The sequence below is a fragment of the Mauremys reevesii genome, linkage group 10 (genome assembly GCF_016161935.1).
Source record: "Mauremys reevesii isolate NIE-2019 linkage group 10, ASM1616193v1, whole genome shotgun sequence".
Taxonomy (NCBI): Eukaryota; Metazoa; Chordata; order Testudines; family Geoemydidae; genus Mauremys; species Mauremys reevesii.
The window spans coordinates 44,368,038-44,387,187 of NC_052632.1; the positions used below are offsets into that span (position 1 = coordinate 44,368,038).

The window sequence follows — 19,150 nt, forward strand, 5'->3', positions numbered from 1 at the left end:
GACCTCAGGAGGTCATCTAGTCCAACCCCCTGCTCGAAGCAGGATCAAACCCAACTAAATCATCCCAGCCAGGGCTTTGTCAAGCCTGACCTTAAAAACCTCTAAGGAAGGAGATTCCACTACCTCCCTAGGTAACCCATTCCAGTTCTTCACCACCCTACTAGTGAAAAAGTTTTTCCTAATGTCCAACCTAAACCTCCCCCTCTGCAACTTGAGACCATTACTCCTTGTTCTGTCATCTTCTACCACTGAGAACAGTCTAGATCCATCCTCTTTGGAATCCCCTTTCAGGTAGTTGAAAGCAGCTATCAAATCCCCCCTCATTCTTCTCTTCTGCAGACTAAACAATCCCAGTTCCCTCAGCCTCTCCTCATAAGTCATGTGCTCCAGCCCCCTAATCATTTTTGTTGCCCTCCGCTGGACTCTCTCCAGTTTGTCCACATCCTTCTTGTAGTGTGGGGCCCAAAACTGGACACAGTACTCCAAATGAGGCCTCACCAGTGCTGAGTAGAGGGGAATGATCACATCCCTCGATCTGCTGGAAATGCCCCTACTTATACAACCCAAAATGCCATTAGCCTTCTTGGCAACAAGGGCACACTGTTGACTCATATTCAGCTTTTCGTCCACCGTAACCTCTAGGTCCTTTTCTGCAGAACTGCTGCCCAGCCATTCGGTCCCCAGTCTGTAGCAGTGCATGGGATTCTTCCGTCCTAAGTGCAGGACGGAAGTGCAGGGTTATGACATGGGCATCCAGCAATCATCCCTCCATAATGCCAACTATAATAAACTTCAGAGCTAAGGGTGAACCATTCAAGAAATATATGTTTGTTGATGATGTTTTAAAGAAAGTCACACCAGTGAACTGGTGGAAGTCACTTAAGCACTTTGATTCAGAGACTGTTGAAGTGATAATCTCACTTTTAACAGCAATAGCTTCTTCTGCCGGTGTAGAAAGAATAGCTTCTTCCTTTGGACTAATTAATTCCAAATTGAGAAATCATTTGGGACCTGAAAAAGCAAAAAAGCTTGTTTTTCTTTTCCAGATTATGAACAAACAGGAAAGTGAAGGTGATGACAACTGAGTTAGCTGCAGAAGCCAATATTTTAAGTTTCTCATGTTGACCTGGCTGTCAATTTAATTTTTGGGGTTTTTTTTAATATTTCATTTAACTATTTTGGTTAAAAACAATTTTAGCAAAAACAATCCTGGTTTTAGAAAACTTGAATGTTTAACTAAATTCAAAAATTATATGCTTGTTTTGTTAAAATCTTGTATGTTTTCTGTTGAAGAAAGAAATGCAGAATACATAATGTTGTTTTAGTTAAATAAAACAATTTAAATGTCTGTCTGGTGATGTTCTCCTAATACAGCATGGCAAAAAAATCCTCAAAATATTAATGATTAATCTGTTGAATTGGGGATAGTTCACCTCCCAGTGACTTCATAAATATCTGCTTCAATTACCTTTGGTAAATGAAATAACCAATCATTCATTTTCTGATATAGCTGTAAAACTAATCTGAAAAGTTTTCAAAATAAATCACCTTAAAAATGTATAGTTTGTACCTTCTAAAAATGAAACCTATACCTATCTCTGAGTTGTGAAGAATGTGTATTAAGGTTTAAATATATGGAGATATGCCTATCTCATGGAACTGGAAGGGACCCTGAAAGGTCATTGAGTCCAGCCCCCTGCCTTCACTAGCAGGACCAAGTACTGATTTTTGCCCCAGATCCCTAAGTGCCCCCTCCCCTCAAGGATTGAACTCACAATCCTGGGTTTGGCAGGCTATCCCTCCCCCCCTTAGAACAATGAACAAGAACGCACTTTTATGTAGAAATCCATGATTAAATTGAGTCTTCCTGACTAGTGATTTAAATCATGATTAAGAGATTTAAATCAAATCCACGAGTGATTTTTGCTTTTTTTGCTACGGTGTTACACTGTTGTCTCATATTTAGCTTATGGTCCACTATGACCCCCAGATTCCTTTCTGCAGTACTCCTTCCTAGGCAATCATTTCCCATTTTGTATATGTGCAACTGATTGTTCCTTCCTAAGCGGAATACTTTTCATTTGTCCTTATTGCACTGATTGAACTGATCCTTATTAATTTAAATTCTGTTTTGATCCTTTCCAGCCAAGTCACATTATAGATAAGCCTCCAGCCCAGTCATGCAGAAGCTTTCCAGAGAGACAGAGATCCGTGACAGAGCTGGCACAGGTAGAGTCAAACACTGTCCTATGACAGGACACTGCATTTCTCTGGCAAGGAGAGACAGTTTGTGGTAGGCTGGGTGATATTACGTTTTTCCTAATGTTGATGATGTACCAGGTTGTTCAGTGAAACAGTAACCTGCAGACATCAAGACAGAAGCACACAAAGACCATACATTGAGAAAAGGGCAGGACCTTGTGTGTCTGCTGTTGAGTAGCCATGGACTTGCCTGCACAACCTGAGCTTTCACTGTAATTAACATTCAGGCCCTAATGGCTAGAAAGAAAACTTGCCCAAATATTAGATGCACTTAATCCAATCTAGTGTGCTGAGACAAATTCCAATTTTTACTTATCAGCTCTGGGCTGGTGTATAAATTCAGGAACACATACTAACCTTGATCCAGAACTGCGGCTGTTATCAATGGAAAGTTTAAAGAACAAGGTAGAATGGCATGTATATGTTAACTATATTTTGTTATTGGTTGAGTTCCTTATCACATTCAGTATCAGTAAGACAACATGGCACTATTATTCTTGGCCCTTGTTTCTCTGTCTTCCCTCTACGGTTTCTTCCTAGCAATAACTCCCAATTCCCTGTGGGCTTCACTTCTGCCCTTTTACCCTATTTCTACTGCCCATGTGAAGGGCCGTAGAATAGTAAAACTTTCCCTAGAAGTCATTGGCTTTAGAGTTGATAGTTCAGTGACATTAATAGGAGCCTAGGAGTTCACCCTTCTCAAAGCTATTGATCCCCATAGACATCAATGCATGGGTTAGTGTCTGTTCATGTTTGGAAGGTTGTTTTTGCAACCACGAACCCTAAACTTTTTTTTTTTTTTTTAAGAGAGTGGAGATTTTGCATTAGGTGAATGGCATATGGGCCTCAAATATGTCACAGCCTAGATCTAGCACACAGGCTGTTCCTCACCTAGGTACTGGTCTGTTTGCAAACTATAGAATACAGTACTTCCATCAATGCTAAAGTCTAATGCTAATTTGTCAGCTGTAGTATCAGAGGGAAGAATGTGGCCACTCCTTAAGATGACAGTTGGGAGCAGGCCACTGATTCTTCCTCAATGTCAATCTCAGTTACAGCCATGAATTCTGAAAGCAGAATGGAGTCTGCTGTGGAAGTTGCCTTGATGTGGTAGATTAGAGGCTCACCAAGAGCAGTAGATGTGTTGTAGACAGCTATATATGCCTGTGCAGCACGGGGTGGAGGCAAGCTGAGGGTCAGCTCTATTGCATGGCTCTGAACTCCAATGCACCAGACACACTCTCCTCTGACCATCTTCTCCCCCTCACCAGCTCCTGCATGACACTCTTAGTAACTACATGGGCTCCCAAAATAGTCTAAAACACAGACTAAACTTTTTTAAAAGAAATATATCATCCTACTCTAATCACACGCGTGTCTGAGATTTATAATACCTGCTCCAGGTCAAAGCTTTTTGGTAGCAGGGCAGTAGCAATTAATGAGACTTTTCTCGTTACATACACAGTAGTTACACACTGCTGCCATTACTACAATTGCTAGAACTTTTAGATGGCTCTTACTTGACTATACCAGGTAATGGTCTCCCTTTTGGAACAAAAACTGTTTTTCTATGTCCATCCAGATTGTATCAAGCAGTCAAATAATCCTTTACTGGTTTGTATGCCTTCGAGTCAGCTGTTAACATATAATGAGGTTCCTCACCTTTGGCAGTTTGGGCCACATGGCTGCTGACCAGCAAGACCTTTCCAGTTTTTGGCTTTGTTTTCCAACTCTACTGCATTTCACAGAATGTAGAGTCTCCTGTTCAGCCACTTTATTTTGCTCTGGACTTAGACTTCGGAAAGGCCTCTTTTAGTGTGTGTGCTTTGAGATCGTCACATCTGCTGAAATGTGGTAGTTGTTGCCACAAACTGACCAGGTGGGGTATTTTGTGCTAGCAGCCTTTATCTCAGAGGTTTGAGTCTTAGAATTAGGAAAAAATCTGCTCTCTCTCGCACTAGGAGCACAAGACCAGAGAATGAGAATACTGCAGCAGTGAACATTCTTTGGGGAATCCTTCCCATGGAAAAACAAAAATTTAGTTGTTTTTTTAAACCCCTTGAAATGAAGCAGTTTCTTATTTAGAAGTTATAGTCCAATGATGCGAGCAGCTTATTGTACTGCTATGCAAGAGCAAATCTGGATTCTTATTTTCCTTATCTTTGGTCTTGAGAGTAGAGGATTCAGAGAACAATGGCACAAGTTGCAGCATCTCCTACTAGCTGATCTGTGGAGAGCTCGCTGTAAGAGACTTCATAGAATCATAGAAATGTCAGGCTGGAAGGGACCATGAGGAGTTGTAGTGCATGTGGCTGTAAGTGACAGGACCAAGTCTACCAACACCATTCCTGAGAGGTGTTGCTCTAACTGGTTCTTTAAAAACCTCCACTGATGGGGATTCCACAATTGCCTTTGGAAGCCTATTCCAGAACTCAACTACCCTTATAATTAGATAGCTTTTCCTAATATCTAATCTAAATCTCAGCTTTAGTAATGGACAGATTAAGCCCATTACTTCTTGTCGTACCTTCAGTGGACATGGAGAACCATCCTCCTCATAACAGCCCTTAACATATCTGAAGATTTATTAGGTTCCCATTCAGTCATTTTTTTCTCAAGACTAAAACATGCCTAGTTTTTTTTAACCTTAGCACATAGGCCAGGTTTTGTAAACCTTTTATTTTTGTAATTCTCCTTTTGACTCACTCTGGTTTGTTCACATCTTTCTTAAAAACTGAACACAGTACTCCAGCTGAGACTCTACAAATGCCAAAGCAGAACAATTACTTCTTGTGTCTCACATACCAGACTCCTCTTAATACAACTTGGAATATTAACCTTTTTCACAACTGCATCATATTGACAACTCATCTAATTTCTGATCTACTAGAACGCCCAGTTACTTTTCAGCAGTACTACCACCTTGCCAGTTATTCCCCCTTTTGTAGTTGTGCATTTGATTTTTCTTTTCTGAGTGTAGTATTTTGCACTTGTCTTTATTGAATTTAATCTTGTCAATTTCAGACCAGTTCTCCAATTTGTCAAGGTTGTTTTGAATTTTAATCCTGTCCTCCAAGGTGCTTGCAACTCCTCCCATCTTGGTGACATCTACAGATTTCATAGGTATATTCTCCATTCCATTATCCAAGTAATTGAATAGTACTGACAGACTCCAGAAAGACCCCACTAGATACATCCTCCTAGTTTGAACACAAACATTAATAACTATTATTTGAATATGGTCTTTCAACTAGTTATGTAACCACCTATGTAACCACCTTATAGTAATTTCATCTAGACCAATGGTTCTCAAACTTATTTGATCAGGCCTCCCTTCTTTGTATCTGTAGTCATTCACGTGTCCCTCCCCAAGTATATATACTGCCACCCAGCTCTGAAGGCAGTGCCACACTGGAAGTAGCACAGAAATAAGGGTCGCAATGTGAAAAGTGATATTCAATATTCAATATCACTTTTCATAGCAGACTTAGCGCCCCATTACCACCCTTACTTCTGCACTGCTGCTGCCACCCCACTGCCTCCAGGTGAGGAGTTTGGAGGGAAGGGAAGGAGACCCTGAGCCTGGGTTGCAGGTCTCAGGCTGTCCCCTTTATCCCCATCTCCTGGATATGCATGTCCTTCTGCACGAGCTCCAGCCTTTGTCAGGGCTGACAAAGCACACAGCTCATGCCTCCCGTGGGAGGCCTGCCCCATAGTTTGTGAACTGCGGATCTAGACTACATTTCCCTAGTTTGCCTATGAAAATGCCATGTGGGTCTGGGTCAAAAAAGCCTTACCAAAATCAAGGTATGTCATGTCTACTGCTTCCCTCCATCCACTATGCCAGTAATCATGTCAAAGAAGGAAATTAGGTTGGTTTGGCATGTCTGGTTCTAGACAGATTCATGTTGGCTGTTACTTATAACCCTATTATCCCTTAGGTCCATACAAACTGTTTGTTTAGTGATTTGTTCCAATGCCTTTCCAGATATCAGAGTTGGGCTGAGTGGTCTAATTCCCCAGGTCCCTTTTGTTCCCCTTTTTAAAGATTGCTTCACCTAGTTCTGTAAGTAAATTAGGGTAAATATTCTTTAACCTGTTCTTCACCTATTTTAGCTCCTGATCCTTCCACCTTATTATTACTATTGTGTTAAGCATCTGATCACAATTAACCTTTTTAGTGGAGACTGAAGCAAAATAGGCATTAAACACTTGAACTGTCCTTCCCTATTAAGTAGTAGATCTGCATTTTCCTTTGGCTCTGGCTCCTAATATATTTATAGAACCTCATATTACCTTTTATGTCTCTTGCAGGTGTAACTCATTTTGTGCCTTAGACTTTTTGATTTAGTCCCTACATGCTTGTGCTGTTCTTTTGTATTCATCCTTAGCAATTCATCCATAGTTCCACATTTTGTAAGATTCCTTTTTGATTGTCAGGTCATTAAAGAGCTCCTGATGGAGTCATACAGCCCTCTTATTCTTTGCATCAGGATAGATTGCTATTGTGCTTTTAATATCTCTTTGGGAAACTACCAGCTCTCCTGAACTTTTTTCCTTTAGATTTTCTTCCTATGGGACCTTACTTAGCAGTTGTGAGTTTATTCAAGTCTGTTTTTTTTTAACCCTTTGTCTTTTTATTTTTCTGTCTTCTCTCCTTCATTTCTTAGATTATATTATTATATCATTTCATGATCACTTTCACCCAAGTTGCCTTCTACCTTCAGATTTTCAACCAGTTTCCTCATTCGTCACAATCAAATATTAAATGGCTGCCTCCCTCACCTTTTGAAACAAGTTATCCCCAGTACATTCCAAGAACTTAGTGGACATTTTGTGTTTTGCAGTATCAAACAGCAGTGTCAAACAGCTATTGGGGTAAAATTCCCCTTGGCTAGCAGCTCTTGGGTTTTGGCTATTTCTGTATTTGTTCTAGAAATGCCTCATCCACCAACTTCCACCCTTTTATCTTCACACACAGACTTTCAAGTGTTCTGCCTCTTACCTCCATCTGGAACTCAGAAGAAGCAAATACATTCCTGGTGTATAAATAATACAACACAACCCCCATTTTTCCCCTGCCTGTCCTTACTTCATTAGAGAGGATGCTGGCAGTGACCCTGGTATTTAGGTTGCATATTATCCATTATAAAAGATACCTGAAAAGCTCTAGCACCTGTATTGTTTGCAACAGGCACTTGCAGTTTAGAAAGCTCCGGGGACAGAAGTGTCTTTTCTTTGCCCCAGGAAAATCTGTTCCCATTTGATTGAGATGTAAATGTTCAAATTGCCATTTCCCCCACAGTGGCTTGCGTTCCTCAGGAAGTTTTGGCAGCATCCCAAAATAATTGAACATGAACATTTTAAAACAGCCGGGGTCACACCACTGCCAAAATAGTAACAGCACAGGGAATCCTGGGAGCTGCCTCCTTCATACCCCTTCCTAGACCTGACACATGGTCCCACTCTCCCCATCACCACATGGGACAGAAGCCCCCATCTCCTGCTGGAGGGAGGTGGCCCGTGCCCTCCAATGCAGCATGTAGTGCCAGTTGCTGATTATTTCCTCTCTGAACCCTTCCAGAAATAGCAGCCGCCTTCTGTTGCCAGCTGTGTAGTTCAAATCCTATTGATGTTATATGATTTTTTGTTTGGCATTATTACTGTTGTAACTTGTGCTAGGCTTTTTTAAAAGAAAAGTTACCTTGAAAAAAAAAAAGCCGTTGAGGCTGCAGAGTCAAGGAAATGCCAGATTTATGGCTTGCCAGGCAGCCTTCATCTTACACCCTTGTACACATGCACTGATAGTACAGAATCATGTAATTAGACTTTTTCCCCATAGAATCTAGAATGCATAGACTCCTAGTGGAGTCAATACTCTGTGTCAAGCAAGCAAGTTTTCTGAGAGTTTGGAGTACCTGTGATCAAGTGCTAGCTTTGAAAACATTAATCAAAAACGGTTTTCAGAAAAACCTGGAGACGGGAGCTATATTTCTGGACCTGATAGCAGCATATGACATGGTCTGGCACAGTGGTTAGCAACCAGGAGTACATGTTCCCCTTGGGGTATAGCAGTTTTCCAAGGGGTACATCAGTGCATCTAGATATTTGCCTAGTTTTACAACAGGCTACATAAAAAGCAACAGCGAAGTCAGTACAAACTAAAATTGTATACAGAAAATGACTTGTTTATACTGCTCTATATACCATACACTGTACAATGTAAGTACAATATTCATATGGTAAAAATGAGGAGGTAAACAATTTTTTCAGTCATAGTGTGCTGCAACACTTTTGTTTTTATGTCTGATTTTGTAAGCAAGTAGTTTTTAAGTGAGATGTAACTTGGGGGTACGCAAGACAAATCAGACTCCTGAAAGGGTACCTCTTCTGCAACAGATGTTTTCAAATGCACATGGGAGACAGAGTTACCGACGGAAAAGACAAACCAACGGTCCTACCTCAAGGCTCTGCTGGCACCAATGCTTTTCAACCTGTACATGAATGACATTCCACTCACCCAGTACTGCGTTCTCCTGTATGCAGATGATAGCATTTGCTTAGGCATCCAAGCAAGGTCACTGGCATTTACAGCCCAGTGTGACTAAAACAGTTTTGAGTGTATTCCATGTTTACAACACCAGAGCAGGCCAGGAACTAAATATCTTTCTCAGTGGACGTCACTTGAAACATGAATCCCACTCACTCAACCTCAAAGTAAACCTAGATAGATGTCTCACATATCTTAACCCCTGAGGAAAACTTCTGCTAAGGTGAGGATGCATAACAGCCTTCTAAGCAAATTGGCTGGCACTTTATAAGGAGCAAACACTTAAAACTCTGATCATCCATATTAGCAGAATGCTGTGCTCCACTTTGGCTTCATTCATCTCAAATTGGCTGACACACAACTACACTCAACCCTGTGCATCATAACTTGGACTATTTGACCCACATCAGTACTGTGGCTCCCTGTCTTAAGCAACATCACTCCCAGATATCTGTTGTGAGGATGCTGCAGCCAGAATGATTGAGAAGATCAGGGCAAACCTGAGCCTACCAGTATACACCAACCTCTTTGACCATCTAGGTGTGCACTAGTCATGGAGGCACCTGTTTGGGGGCCCATTTGTCCTGCCCAGATTTTTCTGCAACATCAATGTAGAATGGTCTGCAGCTGATGTCAGAAACCAGTCTCTTATAATGGACCTGACCACACCGCTCACAGGCACTTCTGAATCGATTTCGAAGGGGCCAGGGTCAACATGCAGCCAGCCTTCACAGTTAGGGCTAGCACAAGGATCCCCACATGCAACTAGGGCCAAAGACACATTATGTCTCACTGATGACTACCCTCTGACCAGATTTGATAGTGGTCTGAAGGCTGTGCACTTTGCTGATGAGGCTGCCGCAAATTGGCCTGGCAAGCTCTGCAAGAGATAATAATAGAATCCTTGCCTCATAAAATGTACAGGATGGGCATACAGGTGTCAGAAATAAGGTTGCAACTGTAAAATTGGCATTTCCTAATTTTTGAGTTCCTGACTTAGGGAAAAGAGATTGGAAAGAGGTCAGAGAAAGACTGTTTCCATGAAGGCAAAGGATGCAAGTATCTTTTCTTGTGTGCAAAGGTCAAACATACATTAAATGCTATTGTTTGGAAAATACTTTAAAATGGTGACTACATCTGAAACAGGCTAGTATTTAGATGTTAGGCCATAGCAAGCAAAAACTGTAGATTTGTCTTTTTTAACATGTTAGCAAGTAACATAAAAGGAAGATCTGACCTAGTTTGACTGTCATACTTGTAATGAACAGGTGCCATGTAGATTTTTAGTGTGCATGTGTAGTAAAACAAGCATTTCTGTGAACCTATAAATACTACTTTAAAAAACACACTCAGTTGCACTGACGATGAAATGTACCTTAAATAAAAATCACCTTTGCCTTTGCTTTTGCAGTCTGTGCTGAAATCCTCAACATTTGCGCTCCCCCTTGCATATCAGCATTCTGTGTGGAGTGCTGAAGAATTAGGACCTTTTATTCACCTATGTCTCATGGATCAGAACTTCCCAGCATTTGTGGAAGAAGTGGAGAAGGAGTTGAAAAAACTGACAGAAGGTTGAGGAAATGTTAATACAGTATTTCAGGTAATAACAAGTAGAGTGGATACAAATTTGAGAAAGTCTAGGTTATTTTTGGTCAGTGTTTTATTTTTAAAAACAGGTGAATCCACTGTTTATACATCATTGCACTTCAACAAATACACAGAACACAAGTTCATGCATCTACAGTTATGCACGGCATGAGAACCCTGTTAGGTCTGTAATTCTACAATCAATCTTTAAATGAACATGAGAAATTACAGTGTCAAACTGAAGAGTATTACTAGTTGCATAGAATATCACCATGCTGTAACATTTCAACATCATTTAAAACAAAAAAGTAAATTATAAAAGTTGCCTGAATTGAATGTACAAGAATATGTTGAACACATCAGTGCAAAAGGATTTGAGAATTTACATGATTTAACAAAAAAAAAAAAAAATCACTTAAAAAGCAATCATATATATATATATATATTTATAAACTGAAGTTTGTACTACAATTCATCACCACTTGTTGGACTGTTCCAGCTTTTAAAGTCTTTGATTACAGGACACCCAAATCTTTCTATATAGGTTAAGCCCTTAAAATAATTTCAATTTATATTACTCCTCTTTAAGTACCAGAACAGTATAATTCTCTCATCTCTCAGACATACAATATAAGGAATGAATATCAGCAGCTTAAAAATGAAACACTTACTGTATTTTGGTTTTCCTCTTCCCAAAAAATATAAATATATACTGTATATATTTTTAGGTTTTGCTGTACTTTACAAAAAGTTATCACTAGATGGCAGCAGTGCATTTTAGAGCTTTGCCAATTTAACAGCTACATTAAGAAAGTAAAAAATGGCGCATGCATGATTTGACTTTACTTCTAATGTTTAAATACCTTAAGGGAAAAAAGCAACATTCACAGCACATCAAGCCCAAAATAGTTTACACCTTCTACACTGAAGCATTGTTAAAATGTGTCTGGGTACGTCATCCTTACAGGACAGGCTAAATAAGGCATGCTTTTTTAGACAGTCATATTGTTGCTCACTTGAAAGGAAAAATCAAATAGAACTGGAGTTCTAGAACCAAGAGTTCCAACCATTAATTTAGCAGGTTATATTGCCATCAGTCTCTCAGAAACTTAAAGCTCTATGGAAAAAAAAGAATTGAGAACAAAGATATTAGTCAATGATTAATGCCACCCTGATTACAGTATGCCATAATGCACATAATAAAACTGCTGTCCGATTTGCTATTAAGATAAAGGCTTGCCTGTTGTTTCAACCTAAAAACATCAGTTTCATACCGTATCCTGGAACTGCTTACACCTAGAAAGCAAATTTACTTTTGTGGTATAAAATCTGCAGAAAGTGTGACTGTGCGTCTGTGTCTCTTTCTGTGTGTGTCTGTGGACTTACTTTGCTGCTAAAGCCGTAAGTGCTGCACAGGTAAGAATCATGTTAGAATTTGACTAGAGTTGTGTGAATATGCACTAACTACTGAGCTTAGGCTATTATGGCAGGGATCTTTTATAAAAATCCTGAAAAGGATACACTACCCAAGTAGTGTATGGAAGAGTTCAATAGAAATGATGCTTTATTCAGAACAGTTTCAGATAACTTTGCAAGTCACTGAAATACCTACACATGGCTTGTTCGATCAGTATTATTTTTTGATTATTCCTTACATTTTTAGTTCACCTTAATGAAAGAACAGAAGTGCTTAAATAGTAAGAATATTTCTTAAACATCTAAAAAGTCATACTTACATTATACGCATTATTTTTAATTTGTGTTTCTCTGGCGTAAGTTTTTATCTTTGTGATTGTTTGTAGAATTGCTTTTCCTTTAGAGAGAAAAAAGTCACATCAAAATTGTTGAAAATGTAACAGCAGCATGGTTAAGAGACAAGTCACTCACAATATGCAGTGTTCTTGCTATGCTAGTCCCAGGATATTACAGAGACTAAATGGGTGAGTTAATATCTTTTATTGAACCAGCTTCTGTTGGTGAGCGAGACAAGCTTTCAAGCTTACACAGAGCGCACAAGCTTGTCTCTCACCAACAGAAGTTGATCTAATAAAAGAGGTTACCTCACCCACCATGTCTCTCTTAAGTCATTCAAGAGAAGGGCCAGGAGAGCTCTTCTGTCTTGAATAATCTTGTGAATATTTGCTTCCACTGATTTTCACAACACTTGCTTTTGCAGGGAAGTTCTTGCAAATATAATCTCCCTCACCCAAATGGTCATGAATAAGCAAGTAAAAAGGTTTGGGGGCACAAATACCAGTGAAAATCAGCAGGTTTTATTAGTAAGGATATTTGCAAATATTTTTGCTGTATTTATCCAGTTCTGTGACTAAGCCCTTCATACCTCCCACATCCATCTGAATTTGTATTGCTCTTCCTGGCCTGGGAAGGAAAACCAAAGTAGATGGCCTTAACCCACAGGCTCTTTGGGGCAGGAAGTATTTTCTTATTTGCTTAATACCATCTAGCACAATACTCCAATCCCCATTAGAAACCGAGTGCTGCAATACAAATAGTAATTGCTATCATGCCTAAATCTAAGTTTCATGCACTACAAAGCCACCAAGCTCTTCCAGTAAGCAATTTTAAGCTACAAATTCAGTAATAGTTTTATCTAGTTCAGTCACTATCTTAATAAATTCAGATAAAAGTACTTACATTGGCCCAGCTGGTTCGTCATCTGCAGCAAGAGTTCCATTGTGATTCAGTGAAAGACAAAGGAAGGAAAGAGAGTGGAGTCAGGTTCTGTATTAAACCCTAGCTGGACAGTGAACAGCAAATTGATCTATCTATGCGTTAAAGGCCATTCCACTTGGTAGTGCAAAGGTTCATGAAGTTATTTTTCTGGATTCAAGTTTTAATGGCAAGTATGTTGTTTCAATGGTTTGAGTTAACACTTTGAATGCTCGTCATGAAGAACTGCAACTGTAGCGGACAGATTGTTGCAATATGGTCATACTCATCTTGTCCCCAAGTTCCAGTGGTTCAATCTTATAAATTAGATGAGAAGACAAACCAACATTTCAGTTGTAAAATCCTGCTGTTTGTTTTCTTGCATTAACTTTTTTTTTTTTAAATATACATTTATCAACTCTTGATGGGCAAGTAGCAGTATATACGCAAAAGGTATATACCATCTCTTCTCCCCCAAGGATTATACAACCCATTTCATATTCCATTCTTCCAGATATCTAATCACATTGAACCCATTCTGGGGGAGGTGGAAGCTGCATTATTTTAATGTAACGTTGTAAGCAAGTGCAGTCCCTTGCATAGCAGCAAGCACTGTGCATGTGTGTATCAGGATAAGACTCATGTAAAACAACAGGAAAAGTTAAATGGTGTTGCAGCTCCCCTAGAGACAACAAACTTCAGCTACAAATAGACTGATAGCACTGATCTGCCTGTGTCTCCTCGCAAAAACACCAGAAAAAAGTTATATCATTTAGAAATTGAAAAAAATCCAATAATTTGTGATGTTTCAACATATGCTTTCATGAACATTTTATTCTTTAGGATTTATAAATGCCTTATTTTGCCCTTAGGCTGCACTATAGAGAGTAGTAATTGGGTACCTAGTGTCATAAAAATTAATCCACAAAGTTGTGTTAGTGCTCCTTGTAGAACTACTGTTGGGGAGCAATTGCTAATCCATTGTTTTAAGCATCTCAACTTTTTTTTTTTTTTTAAAGGTTTAATGATTTTTTCCACTGACACCTTTAAGAAACTCTCAGCAGGATTCCACAAGGGGGCTTAGTGCACATGAAGCAGTTATGGAAGTTACAGTCTTAACAGTGTAGGCATCTGCATGAGCACACACTAGGAGTAATGTCTGTCAAAAATAGGACATTACTCCACCTGTACCTTCAAGGCAACGGATAGGCAAAGCCACTGCCAGCACAAACAGTGACCGGAACAAAAAAAATTTCAAAAAAATAAAGAACTAACCACAAACCAACAGCTTTACAGCCAAAGTAACACACTAGCGACACACCAGTGTCCATGGAAGTCCATCACTAGCAACAATACAAGGTACAGAGAAAACTAGGACTAGTAAGGACAACCAGACATCAATGTGCTGTATATACAGTGGAGATATACAGAGACACATCCAGGAACTGAAACACAAAGCACAGTAGAGTAAAACTAAGTCCTGCCTCCGCAAACATCTTCAATTCCTAAAAGATTTCAAAACATACGATGCCACATTCTCTACCAACTATAAACTACACACTATTTGGAAGCCTTTTAATGGAATCAGACAGACATCAGTGAGTCCATAGTTTTTTTGTTTGTTTGTTTTTTAAGGATTAGTATGGTTAGTAATGCCATATAAAAGCAGACATTCTACACAAGACTGTCATCTCAGCCTTCTATAATATATACTACTATATAATGAACATCGCTGGGAGTTTTGCTAAACTTCAGAAAATAAAACTATACTAATGGGATGCAAGCCATCTCTTGTTATGGTAACCATTCTGTGATCTTAACTAAAATAAATGTAGCATGGATGCAGATTCCAGATGAATAGTTGTGTTAGTCTAACATTTTTCTGATTTACAAAGGCTACCAGTGGGTGTTGTCTTAGCAAAGATATAATTAACTATAGGAGCTGTGCCTGTAAGAATAGTCACAGTTAAGCATAAACTTGGAGACTGATCGCTTCCTCCTATCACCCATCTAGATTCTATAGGTTCAATATAAAACAAAATTAAAGAAAATGCCTTTGTATGTCACTAGCTTGTTAGTCAGTCATTTAACTGCTACAAAATCTTCCCCAGTACAGTACAATACAGTACAGACAAAGGTCCAAAACCCTAATGAAAAAATCAGGGGGGGGGAACAGAACTACAGAAAAATAAGTACAAAATTAAGAGTAAATAAAGATTAAAAACAGCAAACTGAAATCCAAATTAGTTGTGAATGTGAATGAAGAAACTTTAAGAAAAGTGTTAACGTTATGAACTGTGCATCATATAGACTGAAGCGGAGATTAACAAACTCCAAAGCATGCAGATCTCTCACTTACCACCATTTTTTAAGGGTATGATGCAATTGAGGGGGGAAAAAAAAGAAGTCATAGTAACCGATAAATATCAATATAACCCAAATCCCTCATGCCAGACGGCCTGCTCTAGTAACTGATTGTCTCTAACTCACTAGTATTTGAAACCAATGGTCAGAGAGGATGTGAACATGTCTCTTCATTCCATTCAGATGTGTGCAGATGAACAGTACTGTGCCAGGCTCTTGAAATACTGCAACTCAGTCTTCAGTTGTATAAGCTAACTGCACTACACCCCTCACTCTTCAGGCATTTGCTTTTTAATCTGGAGGATCTGCAGATTCAGTGAATCATTGTTTATATAATGCAAGATTAACAACAAACCTTGCTTGTAGGTAAAGTGATTATCTGCTTAACATTGCCCTGAAATAGTGTATTCCGAAATTGAAAAGTTTACAACCTCTAGTATCTATACTTAACTAGCCCTCCTGTACATTGCAGTGTACATGGTTAACAGTCATCTGTAGTATGTAGGATGAGCAGAGAAACTAATACCATTCAGCTCTAATTTCCTTGCTTGTCACTGTAAACATTAATTTAATTCTAGTTTTTTTTTCATTTAATTTCTCATATTACCCAGTTATCATGTGAGTGTTTAAGGGAAGTATGTTAAGAGCACAGAATGTGGGTCCTTTGGAACAATCACACTTATAATGCCATTATTTGTACTGGGTTAATACTGAGTGTGGCCCGTTATGATGCTACTATAACGTGGACATAACAAATTTAACACTTCTGATGTGCTCAGTATCTAGCTTCCTAATAGGAATAACTTTTTTTTTTTTTTTAATTTTTCTCGGGGTCATTGAGAACTAATTTTCAGAAGTGGATTTTAAAAAAAAAAGTTAACAGCATAAGTAAATATTTTTCTCCCTCAAAGTCCATTTTGCTGCTGAATATCCCTTTACCTAATGCAACTCATGCTGATGCTTCAGTTTAATGTCTCATTGAAGTGCAGTTTCAGAAAGAAGCAGCAGCATAAGAGATGAACATTTGTCAGATAGACCAGAGTCACAGGGCAGCAGTCAATTCTGCTGCCTTGCCCCACTTCAGCTAAATACTCACAACCCAAGTTTCTGACCAATTTCAACTCAAGTACTTTTTTATTTTTTTCCTTCTATTAAAATGGCTAGTCTAAGCCGCTTGGAAGTCTGGTTTTATAATGGAACTGCTTATAAAACTTTATAGCAGCTCTGTGAAATTGCTACAAAAGGCAGCACCTAAGTGTTAAACTGGTTTAATATTTTGCCTTTCCAGGAAGAGAAATAAAATCAAAACAATCTGATGAGAAATTTGAACATTCTACTTCTGAGAGAACTTATCATTGAGAAGAGTTTTAGACTTTATTTATCCAATATTAAGTTTCTGAATTTTATTCTTCAGATTCCCAAAAAGCATGATCAGTATTCAGGATGATTTGATGACTTCCAAAATGCAGGATGATATTGTGTTCTTAAAAACTAGTAATTTTCTGGAGATATGCAAGCTTTAGAAGAGCTGTGAGTTAAAACCCTTCTTATTAACTGTCAAGGGCTTTTGTTACACACAAAGATTTAGAGGCAACGTTTATAGCCACTAAGTCCCAAGTTTGCAATAGGAATTGTTTTAATACTATTTTTTTATCATGCTGCATGACCAGTAGGAAAATGGGATAAGGGACTCATGGGCTGCATAAAACATGCATATTAATGAAGAGTTTATGTACCAAAAAAGCAATCAATCTGAAATGGAATGTAGGCATAAATATAGATTTATAACAAAACATATGGCCAACAGTGGTCAAATCTGGCATAAAATGAATTCTGTTCCTACAATAGCATCTAACAAACCTATACAGTGCTAAAGAGCAAAGCCACCTGAGAAGTGATGCGATTTGGCTGTCACTATGCTACAGTAATCCTCAGTGCAGGTATAGTTAACGCCTATGCATTCTTACAGTTTGTGTCCGACAGTTTGCTCTCCTTGGTGAGATTAAGTGTGGGGGAGAAAGATGAAGGGTAGTAGAAAAATTTAAATTGTAACAAGATAACCCATTTTAGTGAAATAAACATATCTGTTCTTTAAATTACTACTTACAGTAATAGCAGTAGCATAGAAAAGCAAGAAAAATTAGTATTAGAAAAAATGTGGGGTAATGGAATGCGACTGCTGCACCGCTGGAGCAAAAATATTTATGGAAATAGTTTACTTCCGATTAAGCTGACAAATGAAAAGGGAAGAAAGAGAAGGCACATGTTATAATAACTAAGTTATTTCATGGCTTTAAACTAAAGAGTATGTAGAAAATGGATTTGGAAGTAAAAACTGTTCACTTGCTACATTCTTCGGTAGGAATGTAACCAAGGAGTTTTTACTTTCTACTTACCCAAGAACACACCCTCTTAAAAAGTGATTTGCTAAGTAAAAGAACTTTCTTCATTTAAGAGCCTTTAAAATATTACAGAGGTCACAATGGCTGATTTCTATGACTGTCATTAGTTTCAAAAAATTAAGCAGCTTAAAACTACCATGGGGAGAGAGCTCTTTGCCTCCTTTCATTGTAAAATGCCCACCAACCAACATATGTACTGGGCAAAATGAATCAGCACTGCCTCACTGAAAACTTTTGGTCATACATGTAGTGAAGGATCAGCACTCTAGGCCTGGACTTGATATGTGACTTTTCAGCAGCTCCTGATGTTGAAAGCTGCACACTATTCAACTACTGTATGAGAGCCTATGAACCCTGACAGCTATTTGCAAAAAGAAATGCGTTTGTGTGTCATGAGGGAAGCAAGGTCAGGCTTTTATTTAAAAATTATGAAGGGGATCAAGCACAGTCTCTCCCTCCTGAAGTGTTCACTGAAAAGAATCTCTTACTGTGAGGTGCAAAAGGATACCCCAGTCAACAAGGCACTACAGCAAAAACTGTAATAACTCAGACACTGTATTCACATTTCCAGTTGGGAATACAGTTTTCGCTGGATTTAGAGACTGGTTTTCCTCTTTCTGCTACACAGCAGCAGCAAAAAGGTGAACAACTTGAGTATGTTAGTAAAGAAATATTAACAAAGGAGCTTTACACTACTCTCTTCCCCTTTTCCTTGGAATGGGAGACATGATGAAATTAAATGCTAAACGCTATGTTCATGCAACATTGAGGCTGAATAGACAGGAACTCAAGTCAGGAAATGCCAGAGTTAAAGACTGTAGTGAGTTTTGCGTGTTTTTATGCTAGCAACACACCTGCACGTGTGTGCATCCTGGCAACACCAATATAGGCTATAGGATGAGTCTTCCTTGTTCAACAAGTAGCCAGTCTGGGGAAGAGCACCAAATCATCCTTTTCAGCAATGATACTCCCCACCCCCATTCCTTGTCCATCAGAGTCAGGGTTGGGCTGAGGGATCTTGAATGTATGCTGTTTCACAAGCTGGTTTAGACTCTTTTTTTTTTTAAATAATTGGAGATATATATACACCAATCTCCTAGAACTGGAAGGGACCTTGAAAGGTCATTGAGTCCAGCCCCCTGCCTTCACTAGCAGGAACAATTTTTGCCCCAGATCCCTAAGTAGCCCCCTCAAGGATTGAACTCACAACCCTAGGTTTAGCAGGCCAATGCTCAAACCACTGAGCTATCCCTCCCCTCTGACTCTTAAGATGCAGAATGTGGCATAACTTTCCAGGCCTCTGAAGAACTAAATA

At 39.0% G+C, this 19,150-nt stretch overlaps 2 protein-coding genes across 7 annotated transcripts in view; one reads left to right on the plus strand and one right to left on the minus strand.

Moving 5' to 3' along the window:
* REC114 (REC114 meiotic recombination protein) overlaps positions 1-19,150 on the plus strand; it is a 175,267-nt gene that overhangs the window by 88,661 nt on the left and 67,456 nt on the right. For 2 of the 5 annotated variants that reach the window (XR_005585464.1, XM_039491425.1), the window contains exons 5-6: positions 2,146-2,229; positions 10,224-10,412. Coding sequence is in view for 4 of the 5 variants with exons in the window: in XM_039491425.1 (XP_039347359.1) it covers positions 2,146-2,229; positions 10,224-10,388 (249 nt within the window). In the remaining variant the exon portion in view is untranslated. Of the gene's footprint in view, positions 1-2,145; positions 2,230-10,223; positions 11,436-14,088; positions 14,667-19,150 lie in introns of those variants that run through there. The other 3 variants (XM_039491422.1, XM_039491426.1, XM_039491423.1) reach the window with 2 other exon arrangements.
* Positions 10,455-19,150, minus strand: part of NPTN (neuroplastin) — a 94,443-nt gene continuing 85,747 nt past the window's right edge. The window contains exons 6-8 of one of the 2 annotated variants that reach the window (XM_039491428.1): positions 13,055-13,064; positions 12,136-12,212; positions 10,455-11,516 (exon numbers count right to left, since the gene is read on the minus strand). In XM_039491428.1, coding sequence (XP_039347362.1) covers positions 12,152-12,212; positions 13,055-13,064 — 71 coding nt within the window. In that variant the 3' untranslated portion in view covers positions 10,455-11,516; positions 12,136-12,151. Of the gene's footprint in view, positions 11,517-12,135; positions 12,213-13,054; positions 13,077-19,150 lie in introns of both variants that reach the window. The other variant, XM_039491427.1, reaches the window with a different exon arrangement.